General features: G+C 39.8%; 1 protein-coding gene across 1 annotated transcript in view; it reads right to left on the bottom strand.

The window, feature by feature from the left end:
* The window catches only part of UBAC2 (UBA domain containing 2), a 94,451-nt gene that overhangs the window by 10,279 nt on the left and 70,671 nt on the right, over positions 1-13,501 (bottom strand). Inside the window, exon 6 of the mRNA XM_074153550.1 lies at positions 8,636-8,881. Coding sequence (XP_074009651.1) covers positions 8,636-8,881 — 246 coding nt within the window. The remainder of the gene's footprint in view (positions 1-8,635; positions 8,882-13,501) is intronic.

The following is a 13,501-nucleotide window of genomic DNA, read 5'->3' on the forward strand; positions in this document are numbered from 1 at the left end:
CAGAGAGCTGCGAAGGCTTCCTCGCATACTCGTGCAGACCCAAGCCCTTGGTCTTCTAGCCCAATGCTCGTCACAGACTACGGGATGGGGTGCCATTATTTGACTCAGACACACGACTGGCCGGCAGCAAGTCAAGAGCTGCTTAGGTGCTCCCAAAAACTGGCTGTTGGCTCAGAACACTGAGAGTCAGACTACTCTGCATTTACCCTGCTAAGGTAAGGCTAAATACCTGTTCTGGACCGAACTGTGCGTCACGGTAACATTCACTTTTCAGTACTGCCGCGACGCAGTAATTCAGCCAGAAAGTGATGGACCACTATGCCAAGAAGAAAGAAGATTATTTCAAATCAAGCAGAAGTTGAAGGATGGCATTTTGGAGAACTGATGTTATTTCATTCATCTAACATTACGGAAGCGTGGATCAGGATTCTCAGACTTTGTTTGCACTAATAAATGGGGATTTGGATCCTCCCTAGACTACAGAGGCAGGTCTTCAACCACCTTTTCAAAGCATTTCCTATTCCAGGCTTTCCGCTTCACTCTTGCTCTTCATCCAAACTGGGCCCTTGCTGGCACTGTGACATCACAGATATGGTCATGGCTACATCAGTTGGAAACATGCGTCAACGACATGCTATTGGCAGTGGGGCTTGTCAATTTTTCCCCACAGAATCTTAGGTATATATTGAAAAATAAGTTCCCATTATTAAAAATGAATCTTTGTAGGTGAGTGCCTTCTAAGAAGTGAAGCTGTCAATCATAATCACCACCTGAATTTTAAAGGAATGACATGATATGGAGCTGTTTTTATGTTGGGCGTTCAACACTTGCTGAGCGAGATAATTGGGTAGGGGGGTCCAGTGTGCCAAATGCTGAAGGCAGGTCCACCAGCACGAACACAGAGTCCGTACCTGATGAAATAACGTTAGCTCCATTTTAGACATTTTACACAAAACAGAGACAGCTCTAACACTTAGCACATGGCTCTTTGGATGCTGACTGGCGACAGTGAACTGTTATTAAAGCATGATGATTAGACAGAAAATCCTTCATTCACCTCCTGTGCACAAACCTTTTCAAAGAGGAATAAGTAGAGGCTGAAACAAAAGTGAGGAGTTGGAGTTCCAAGATTGTTTTGATTTGACAAGCTGAGATAACAAACACTGGGCACAAAGAAAATTCAAACCCGAATTCTCCAAGATACTAGCATAAACACAAATACTTGAGTATATAATGGGCTATTCTGTGACAACATAGGGAAAAAATCAGATTAGCATCCCATTTTGGGATGTAAAGATTCAAGTTCTGTCTTAGGTTGCAAATAGGATGGGCTTCCATTTGTTGACACCCCAAAGTCAACATACAAGGTGTCATACCTGCAACACTGGTGAAACTTTTTGTATCTATTGTGCCTCCTAAGAGCAACTGGTGAAACCACCCTGCGATTGTTATGTGCTAATATCAAGAGTTCTAATCAGGAAACCTCAATCGCACTAAGATGGACCACTTATCATCTGAACTACGTGCTTCTTGGTTACTACATTATATGGAAGATGGCACTAGAAGAAGGAATGGCCTCCCATCAAGTCTCTTTCAAGTGCAGACTGGAAGGACAACAGAAACAGCCCTGGAATCCAATAACCGACCAGCCCCCAAACTGGATGCCTCACTTACCCCATGTTCAAAGCTAGAAATGAAAGGACAGGTGCATCTAAAAAGAAACTGGCTTTCACAGAATCACAGAAAGATACAGGGGTGGAAGGGACTTCTGGAGATCATCTAGTCCAACTTCCCCACCAAAGCAGGTCCACCTACAGCAGGTTGCACAGGAACATGTCCAGGCGGGTTTTGAATGTCTCCAGAGACGGAGACTCCACCACCCTGGGCAGCCTGTTCCACTGCTCTGCCACCCTCAAAGTAAAGAAGTTCCTCCTCATGTTTAGATGGAACTTCTTATGTTCAAGTTTGTGCCCGTTACCTCTTGTCTTGTCCCTGTGCACCACTGAAAAAAGACTGGCCCCTTCCTCTTGACGCCCACCCTTTAAGTATTTACAGGCATTGATCAGATCCCCCCTTCAGTCTTCTCTTCTCCAGACTAAAAAGACCCAAGTCCCTCAGCCTTTCCTCATAAGAGAGATGTTCTAGGCCTTCTGTAAAAAGAAATTGATCAGGCAACAGAGAGTTAAATACTCTGGAAATGCTTGGGGAGATTTGGACTCTAGGAGCTTTCTTATGGGGAACTCCCTCAAGTTAAATTGTCAGAAGAAGAGAATATTGAACAATCACACAGGAGAATAAACATTCTCTATTTCTCAAAAAAAATATTTGCTTTGAAATAAAATAGTATTTTGCTTTAGGAAGTTGCCCAACCACTGTATCAATGACTGCTTCTCTAGGGAAACTGATTACAAATATCAAACCAAATTCAAAGGCTACAGCTCAAAAGCCCAGTCAAACAGAAAGAGAACTTCATAATCCCCGTCTAAAATGACAGTTCAACATGTGAGCAGCATGCTACCAAGGACGAAGAGTCAGAGCCTTGGGACCATGACAACTAGAATAAGCTGAATGAGATACATACTAGTACTACTAGTGTCTGTCAACTTGCAGAGTTGGCAATACCCATGAAAAAGAAAAATAAAGTGGTCTGTGGAGGAAATAGTCATAAACTGTTCATTACCTGGATCAGCACCCTGGAAATTCAACATTTTTAATTTCATACCCGGAATCCATGAAAAAAAGTTATACAGAAAAAGAAAACAAAAATATCTAAATAAAATGGGGTATCGACTGCAGCAACATGTCATTGAAATGAAACAGTAAAAAACCAGCGTTCACACACGCCAACATCTGCAGTCTATGCAGTTCTTACACTCAACAACCTCAAAGAGTAAGTCTCTCCTTTTGAAATTAAAGCAGGCTTATTCTCAACACAAAGAAAACATTATCAAACAATTACAGAGAATAACCAAGATTTGAAAATGCCAGAAGAGTGCCAAAAAGCAAAGGATGAGTTAAAGACTCACTGAGGTCTGAAGGAGAAGATACTGTTTTCTCTATAAAAATGGAAGCTGTCTGTGATTTCAAAAAAAAGCTTGGGGTTTGTCCACACGTGTACATCAATATGCAGAGGAAGGAAATAATGGAGGAATACTGAGTCTAAATTTAGCCCCAATGACTATTGCTGCAGCACACGTGCTTCATTCACGGGCTGAAACAAACCCATAAACCACCGATTAGTTAACAGAGTTCTTTAAAAATATGATGCCAACAAAAATATGATATACACACATGTCTCAGGAGTCTGAGCTCAAAGAACTTTTGTATCCCATTGGTACCCTACATATAGTTGTCTTTGAAGTTTATAGCACAGTTGCTAAAGGCTGTTTCTGTCCAATTATATCACAAAATCCCGAAGTACCCTTAAGTAACACAGACTAGTTGGAATGGAAACCTAGTTAGATAAGAAGACTTGCGTAACACTTGGCTGAAAATCTCAGCTGTTTATTCAGGTAAAGAAGTCTGGTTGATTCCTTCCTGAAAATAATATGTACATATGTGGAACAATACAAACAAGTTGCTTCCATCCAAAGTCCTGGCTGTGACAGCAAGAGTTTATATGGACCCAGCAAAGTTTAGAAGTCACAGGTGGTCTTCAGGGTTCACAATGTTTGTTTGGAGGACTTCTTGTTGGTACTCAAACCTCTGAAATTATCCAAGAAGACTTCGCCAAAGTGGCATCTGTCAGTGTGGGAGAGCTAAAGAATATGCTGAGGTCTGGTTCTTAAACTTCTTTGAGAAGGCAGAAATAGACTGTCTGGAATTATATTCACCGAGGAATTTTTTTTTCTACCACCATGAATGAGGATAACATTCCTGAGGAAGAATTCTTGTGCCAGGAAAGTCTTCGGTCCATTAATTTATTTTTTCCCAAGGTCAGGAGTTTACCACTTAGGTACAACCAGAAGGTAAATCATCAATCCAGCCTCCCAGTCCTTAGCTGAAAACACATGAAACTTGCACATTTCTCAGGATACAAGACTCCCCATAACAATAAAGACACTCAGTGTGCCTATCCACAGAGCATCTCGCCAGTGTCCCTGGAGAAAGACACCTAATGAATAAACAATTAGAGGAAGTCACATTGTTATAGAAGAAATCTGGTCTTTGCAAGTAGAAGAATCTCATATAGAGGTGCCATGTGATATGAATCAAGAGAGTCTGGCCTCACTGAAAGGTAAAGGCAGCCTGGAATAGAAGAACAGAAAGACAGGAGGCAAAAGACAAAATAAGCTCAAAGTGGAAGATGGGGCAGAAAAGAGGTAATGAAGATTTTCATATATGGCTGTAGACTTATCACAGTCTGAAGCAACCTGGTGAAGCTCTTTTCTGAGCCAAGAAATCTAAGAGAAACAAAAAAGCAGGCAATACAGCGTTTTTAACATACTCAGCATGAATGAAGGAGTAAATGATTTTTTAAAGATGGAGGGACTGAGGTTCATACATCACCCCCCCCAAAGGAACACAGCGATGAGAGCTCAAAGGAGAAGTGGTATTTAGTTGACAACATAAGGCACTGACCACCTTTTCTGCAACTTTCCACCACCTTCCACATATCTGTCTTTAGTGACAACAGCGTTGTCAACAATACCTAGGCACAGACTCTTGCAATTTGGTTATTTGCCAGCCTCCCTCCAAGTTTCTCAATAGGAAGTGAAAGTCAAGTTGACTCCCTACTACCACATTGGTGCACAGATGCAGCAGTTGCTTCCCTTTTCCCACTGGGGCTTTCACTTGGGTTACAGAAAAGATAAACTTTAGAAAAATGCTGAGAAATGAAACAATCAAAAAGTAGAAAAGTCAGGAGAGGAAGACCAAAAATGTTCATTGATATTACAGTATCAAAACGATAAAATCGTACCCAAACACCTCAACTACATCTTGTCTGAACCAGAGAAAGGCAAGAGGCATCTACCCCTAAAATCCAATGAGCTTCACGATGCATCAGCAAATGATTACTGGTGGTGAGCGTGTCGTGACGGGAGAGAACATCCCCCAAAGGGAAGAAGGATTTTTTACAGGAGCAAAACCAAAGTATTGGAAACAATGGAGATGAAAGGGAAGAGATGATGAAAATATGGGAGGAAAATGGCATCGTGGGGAATGAAAATGTGAAAGTGACATGAAGGGAAAAAAGAGATCAGATTAATGGGAAAAAAAAAGAAAAGTAAGATAAATTATTTAAATTAGAAAAAAGGACAGACAAAACAGCAGGAAAGAAAACTAAGAAACTGAAGTTTAAAAGCAGTAGCAAACCAGCAAGCTGGTATTTTTTGAGGGAATGAATACATATGGCACACATTTTATTCTACTGCCTCCAAAGATGCACGGAGGTGATGTATGAATTTATCACAAATTATGAATTTGTGAAAAATTCATAATTTCTCAGGATTATCTGTGGAAGAAAAAAAAAAAACAAACCTGAAAGTTTTCAATAGGCACACTACCATCTGTTTAAGGGCTGTATCCACAGCAACTAAAACCCAAGACAAAAATCAGTCACCATGCAACCACACACCCCTGAGAAACTAGCAACGTAAGATAATTTTTTTCAGTTTCTAACAACATATTCAGACACGGTGCCACTGAATATTTAAGGGCTAAAATGAGGTACATCAAGTAATGAAGTTGGCGGTTTATTTTCAAATTCTACCACATACTCAACCTACTCCTCAAAGTTATGGGTGTCTGACAACCCAGCACTCACACGCACAGCCCTGTGCTTTGGGTTCCTCATTTCAGCCAGAGAAAGGCTGGGAAAGATAAAGGTCAAAGAATTGCCAGTGAAGAAATTCTGGGGTGGTTGGTTTTTTTTCTTTTTTTGTAGAAGGCATCCAAAGTTAATTTTGCTTTGGATAAAAGAGCTCAGTGAACAGCAGAAAAATAAAAGAGGTAAAATTATTTACATGCCAGTATCTTGGATACTACAGTATCCAAGTACTGGTTTACTACAGTAAAAACAACTTATGAAAAATGTTTTTTCTCCAGTTACTTTCCCTGTTTTGGTTTGTTTGTTTGTTTTTAATTTTTTAAAAACTTTTACTCTTTTTGTGTTAGCTTGCCTAACTTGTCAGCCTCACATTCTTCAGAATTTCTTGCAAAGACTGTAAGAATAAGCTTACTACAAAAAGTGTCTATTTAAGAAAAGGGCCTCCTTATGGCCAGAACAGTTTGCCACATTGTTCAGGCAATGGAGCACCATTAAAAGAAACCATCATGTTCTTGTGTTCTCCTTCCATATGCTACCGATATGCAGGGAAACCTCCTTGTCTCTTTTCTCAAATGATGAACTGAAGAGTAAAGGAGTAGGAGGCACAAGCAGAGCACGTTCTCAAGGGGCAACTACACAAAATTGCTGCACTCTGGCATACAGAGGAAAGTTGAAGTTCACTTCCCATGTCAAACGAAATGGAAGGCAGGAAAGAAAATGTTAATTTGTTGCACCTATGGCATATTACCTATGGACAGCATATTGGGACTCCAGAAATCTGCACGACATTCTCCTAGAATATAATTCAAAGCCATATTTGATGACTGATATATACTTCACAGCTTTTATTATTTTCTGTTTCACACAAAAAGCTCCCTAAGAAAGTGATCTGCATTCTTTACCGGCTTCACTCTGACAGGGAAATTATCATCTAAATTCTGTAACGTGGTCTGTTCAACTGCACTGTCTTCAAATTATACCTTTCCAAGCCTCTAAAGGCAAAACAATTGCCCAAGTACAACAACCCGGAAAACGTTTTCAATTTTTTAAATACTGAGATTGAAATCAGTCTGCTTTTCATTTTTACCACTGTATCTCATCTGTGAATGATGCTTTTTATGATTTAGTCAGTGGCCAGCAAATTCGTTGAGTGAGTCATTAAAAAAAAAACAGGCTGGCCAAAAGCTTTCATGACATCTTTTCTGAAGAGCCTCTCTGAAACGTTCACACATTGATCCCATTGCCTTCCGATCACTGGTTTCACAGATTAGCACTATCAGTTAATTAAATGATGCACTCAAGTTAAAGGCTAAACATGAAGGCAACTTGAAAGTGTTTCAGCAACGTGTAAAGGGAAGCATCTTACTGATGTTCAAACAATGTTGATTTATTTTGCTTAAGCCTCTCCACCTCTTTAAAGGACTCTATTTGAAGTCTAACATGAAAAGATGTTTTTGCACTTTCATTGTTTATACCCTGAGGAAAGGAGAAGATGAAAAGAAAACGTTATCAACTCTTCTTTTATCATTTACCATTCTGAACTTATTTACCACTTTTTGCAATTAAAGATGTATTATAAAGATTGTCCTTCGTAACTTGAAATGGCTTCTTCCTCCTATCTGAAGAAACTTGGCTGCACTCTTCCCAACAACTTGTAGCCCAACAGACACTTTCAATTCATTTTCTATTACAACGGCAACATTCAAGATTTGAGTAATTGTTAGTTCAGTTCTTTATGTTAACACTGATTAATGTTCTAATGGGACTAGAGAAAAGGAGATTAGGATCTTCTACCTGAGGAACAATCGTTATCAGACCGAAATGTTAAGATATCAACAGAAACAGAATTATGTTATCAGGGAATGGAAACAAGGATTCATACTCCAGTTGTTGGCCAAAGCTTTATGCTATCACACCTCTAATTCTGGTAACACGTTAACAGTAATATAGCTGTACCTACTTGCATTATACTACCTTGTGTATCCATACAGAGCTGTGTTTCAGGCAGAGGAAACTCAGTAAAGACCTCAAATTGGCAGGCTGTAACTAAATTATGAGCGATATATGTTCACACGGAGCAATTAAAGGCCTGTGTGTCTGCTTGATTAGTTTGATAGGGTAGTAACACATGCAGCTAAGGTACTGGAAAAAGTGAATTGAGCCACCATCTGCCTTGTTTTACTGCCCTACAACACAAAGTATGTGAACATCTGCATTTACTGGTTTGACTAAAACAGAGAAAATAAACAGGCTCTGCTATTCTATTAAATAACGAAATAAAACAAGAGCATTAAACGCGGCAAACAGAAAGTCCCTGTGGTTGACCTCTGTAAGAAAGTTAGAGAATTTAATTTCTGCATTTTCTTAAAAGACACAAGCCTTATTCAAAGTACATCTGCAAAAAAAGGAGTTATGTAGACAATTTTCAACCTCTCTGAAAAGGATGCTAACAATACAAATACTCAGAAGAGTCAGGAGCATTTTGATTTCTTAACTTTCCACAATGGCTCTGCTAAGGACCACTGACAGGCTTTAGCCTGTCCTTCTAAGGACCACTAATGGACCTTCTAAGGACCACTGACCACTTTAGCTTTGAGTCTCATTTTTGGTGAAAGAATGCCAGAAGTACTGATATCCTAATAGGACTGTCTGATATTCCACTTACATCTTGTGAAGCAGTTTTAAAATATAATGCTATATAAAACACTTAAATAGCTATTAGCAGTACAACCGTGTATGAAAGACTGGTGGAGAAGAATAAAGAAATACATCATATTTAAGAAACAGGAACCACAAAAGATATGTAAATCAAAAAAGTATTTTTCCCATAACTTAATACAATCCTTACAGAATGTATATTGATACCTGCTGCTGCCTTTGCCGCCTCATTTGGGCAACCTGAGACATCATGATTTGACGATCCAATAACTCCATTCTCTGCTGCCTCTGAATGTCAACTGTTGCTCCCATTCCCACTCGAACTTCATTTGTTGGCTCCGCAGATGAGAAGATTGGTTCAAGAGTCCAAGAAAATATCTTTGCTACCCAGCTGGGTACACAAAGAATTCGATGAATTTTTAATATACTGCTGTTGTAGCAAATCCCAGAAACCTAAAACCAAACAAAAAAAATTGTTAAAAAAACCCCCAATCCAAAATTTACTTTGTATTTAGCTGCAGATAGCAGTTGGTCTTTCTGTTTTTTAAAGGACTTTTTATTGTATTTACCCAGAGTTCTCAGTCAAGAATCAGAGAAAGATTAGGGGATTTCTTTACCTCCAACTTCCCCACAGCTACAGACTTACTTTTTTAAATCTGTGTACTGCATTGCCTGTGACTCAGAAAGCTGCTTGGGTTTTTTTGTTTGTTTCAGGATCCAAGCCCAAACTAAGCGACCCTTTCTCAAACAGCTCAAAATTCAAACAAAATTTTCATTTCTAGTAAAGGAACTGGTCAGGGTATGCTGCATGCTGCCCTGAAAAGATTTAAGACTGCCATTGAGGATGCTGAAGCATTGTAAACGCTCCTCAAAAAACCAACCCCCTTAAGGCTTCTGCCCCCACCACCCAAGTCTCTCTCTTCTAGTAAAAACAAACACAAAACATCTGATTTGAAGTTAATTCTCAAGAGTATGCACAGACTTATTCCAAAAGGATCCTATCTACCTTCTAGGAGAGAAAAAAAAAAAAAAAGGTTCAAAACCCAGTTCATTAAAAACTGTGATATTGAAAAAGCCTTTGTGATGCACTTCTCCCACCCATAAGAAAAAAACCCGTTCCCTGCATTCACACTCATGCTTGCCTTGGGGCTTGATTTCATTTCAGATTAAGGAGGAGCAACAGAAATCCATGTGTCCCATCAGCGTTTTACAGCCATCACTCAACCATCATTTTAAATCCTATTACAAAGCTCTAGCACTTGAGCCCAAAGTGATCCATCATGAAGGCCAAAGTTCTTGCACAAATTCCGAGTCTGCCATTCTGCTTTATGCCACATTTCAGTATTCGTGACTATTTACTGTCTGTTATGCCACAAGAATCATGTTATGACAACAGAGTGAAATGAACAGGAAGAGATATGAACCCATAAAAATCCGTAAACATACCCAAACAATGCACTTATGCTAGAAGCAATGTAGAAACTCCCCATCTGGGCTATTTATTTGGGGACACTTATTTTATCTCACCAACATTTGTATGAACATACCAAATGCATTGCTGCATATCCAAAGGGAGACAGTATAGGAAAATGCAACGTTCTTTGGGAGGGGGCTATTTGTCACATTATCTACAAGGTTGTTTTTAATTATCCAGTGAGATAATGAGACTCTTAGCAAAAATACATTCTGCTTTGGGAAACACTGATTTTCATTTTATTCTACTTTCATTTTATGACTGTTCTCAGGCTTGGATGTAATACCAAACACAGGCTACCATTCTAAAATAAGAAAGAACAGCATTAAACTATCTATAACCCCTTAAATCTTTTTGTGCTATGAGGAAGGAGGTGAATGGGATGGGATGAGAGGAAGGCCATAATCTGTGGCATCATAGTGAAGGCTGCCTTTAAGAAAAATTTTCTATATTCAAAGAAAGGTCCTGACTGGACTCCAGGAATGACAGGGCACTGGAACAGAAGCTTCTTCATGACCTTAGAAATTCTTTCCTCAGCTCTAGTGAAACTGTTCCAGATGACTGTAAACCCATGACCAAAACTTGCACACATCAACTGGAAACTTAAGATAGAACTATAATGGCCAAAGAATAAGTGGAGGAAAATTCGTATCACTTCTGCAATTCATCTACTTTTGGTATGTAGTACTTGAGATACCTACCTAGCAAGAAGGTCCCTTAGAAGCTAACCACCTAGTCCCAAGTTATGTAAATCGGCTCCTCACTCAAGAAAACCTAGATTGTAGAGTTACCAGGACGGTTGCTTTTTTGGGAGCAAGAATTACTGAACCAGGTTGCAAATACTACGTATACATTGAATCTGATGATTTGTTAGATGCAAAACGCACAAGCAGCACCAGAGCCTACAAATTATCTTCCTCCTTCTCACCTCACATCTTTAGGCTATGGAGCCAGGCCCCCTCTTTGGTCCCAGGGATTTTGCATTACTGGTTGCACAGATGGAACCAGGCACGGAAAGAGCACTCCAGCTCAAAATACTTTGTCTAACATCACACCAGCATTCCTTCACTTCTTCCAAATGTCCCTCCCAGCTCTGATCTCTACCCACTCTTATCACCTACTGTCCTTTGGTAAGTTCTAATGTTTTCAGGTCACCCTAAATCTTGAACGGGTTCAAAAAGTCACAAGAAGCAAAACAAAACAAGTGGTGATAGGAAAATCTACATCTCCCTGAATGTATGACAAATCTTGACACGTGTCTGAACACAGTAACCACAAACAGAACCAGTCTTTTATCAACTCAAGACAGAAAATACAGCGAAGAGATAGCAGCAGCAGCACGTCTTCAGTGCCAGTACTTTGGGACTTGTTTGTCTCAGAAGGGAAAGTGTACTGCAAGCACCAACTAGTAGCTGCATCAGTGAAGGCATTCCCATATTTTTCCCAGTAGAGACAGCTAGTCATAAAATCATTTAGGTTGGAAAAGACCCTTAAGATCATCAAGTCCAACTCTAAACCTAACACTAAAAACTCCACCACTAAAACATCCCTAAGCACCACGTCTACACATCTTTTAAATACCTGCAGGGTTGGTGACTCAACCACTTCCCTGGGCAGCCTGTTCCAGTGCTCTCCTCGGAGAGAGAGGTGGGAAAGAGCATCTGTAGTACGATCCAGTGGCCAGTCTGGCCCAAACTACGACCGCTTGATAACCCTTTTGGTGAAGAAATTTTTCCTAATATCCAATCTAAACATCCCCTAGTGCAACTTGAGGCCATTTCCTGTTGTCCTGTTTGGGAAAAGAGACTGATACCCACCTCGTTACAACCTTTCAGGTAGTTTTAGAGAACAAGTCATTTCAGAGTACTTAATCAGAAGAGAAGGCTTTATAAGGCTAAAAGTTTATAGACACTGCTCAAATGGAGAATGGCACTTAGCGCCGTGTGTGAGACTTGTACACATGGCTCCTACCTGCCTTCCTAGCCTCACTGAGCTCACTGGAGTAGCATGCTTAGTCTACAGGCAATGCACCAGTTGCGGTGGGCTGTCTTCTCTCTCCTTCCTGCTCCTCAACAGCAGTAGTAGTGTCTTGGCCCCTCCTTGTCCTGCCTCAGACAGAAACTCATTGCGTAACCCAAACCTGTGGACTCCTGTGCTCACAGAGCAGTAAGTCAAGAGGTCTGACAGCATAAAGTTCACAGTAAAATCTAAAATAAAAAGCACCTGGTGAAGGAACAAGAGAAAACTCTGTGAGACTAGCAGAAGAGACGTATCTCTTCTACGTATAGTTGCCAAGAAACTTTTTGTGGATCAGTAATGGCTCAGAGTAATCATGTGATACTGCTGATCTTCACAAGGGTAAGCAGATGGAAAGACAGACTCAGCTGTGAAGAGCACCAAGTATACACTGGCAATCCACCTTGTTACCTCCACGTCTGTTAGGATTTCAGTGCCACCCCCCATTTTTTCTCCCTCAATTTACTACTCCAAGCTGTTACATGGAAGTATAAGGAATTTTAAATGCTGTGCTCAGTTGTAACAAATTTTCAAGAAGTTTCGTCTAGTGAGGAAGAGATACCTATTTGCATATTTCCAATAAACCCAGAATGGAGACATTTGTAGTTAAAATAGGTCTCGTGATTCAGTCTGGTTTAGTGTCATACACCCATCTTAATGTCAAGTATTTCCAAAGAACTTCCTCTTTGGCTGGTTCATATGCAGAACCTGATATAGATAATTTTTTTAAAAACCACGCTTTTATACCATTTTTGTTACAGACATGTAGTGAATTTTTAGTGTTTGAGAAAGCAGACCAACTTTGTTTATTCAATGACGATAAGGTTCTCATAGGAATGAGATCAAATGATGATCTCATTATATCCCAACTTCAACACTGTACATCAGGTTAAAGGGCTAGTTCCCCCAAACAGACAAGCCTCCAGAGTATTTCAGGCTCTAAAAAGTCACCACAGAAAGATGTTGCAGTTAAGTTCACACTGTTAGAATGGAGAATTTTTGGCTGGCAACATAAAATTCATCTTAGTTGTTTTCTTGTAGTCAGATCACTATAACCTACAACCTCATCCACCATATCACATCAGGCAAAATGCTAAGCAGAGGAAATGGAGGGTGCTGGAAATTGCCTGGCAAAATTGCGGAAAAAAGCATGCTCACAGTTTTTCAGTTTCTTAACATCATGGCTTACTACTGGTCCTTCATATGAAGTTTCCTCCCCTCTTCCCACCCCTGTAATAAGCCCAACTTCCTCTCCCCTTCCCTCATGTCCCTCCAAAGATGTACACTTTTCAGAAAAAAGGAAGTAACTGTAGTTTCTCTTTCACATTAGGTAAACCAAACGTGGAAGCTCTCCAATATTTTACACGAAAAAGACACATATGCTCCACTACTAACTGAAAACTTTAAAATTGCTGTACTTGATTAACATTAAAAAAAGAAATCAAACAAAAAACCAGTAGGCAATTGGTGTAGAAAACTATGTTGAAAATTATTTTGCCTAATGGTGACAACTTGACAGAATTAAATGTCAGCAAATACTCAATTATTTTGTTCTGAATAATTTAAATATATTCATTGTGTGT

This window comes from Numenius arquata, chromosome 1 (assembly GCF_964106895.1).
Source record: "Numenius arquata chromosome 1, bNumArq3.hap1.1, whole genome shotgun sequence".
NCBI classification, from domain to species: Eukaryota; Metazoa; Chordata; class Aves; order Charadriiformes; family Scolopacidae; genus Numenius; species Numenius arquata.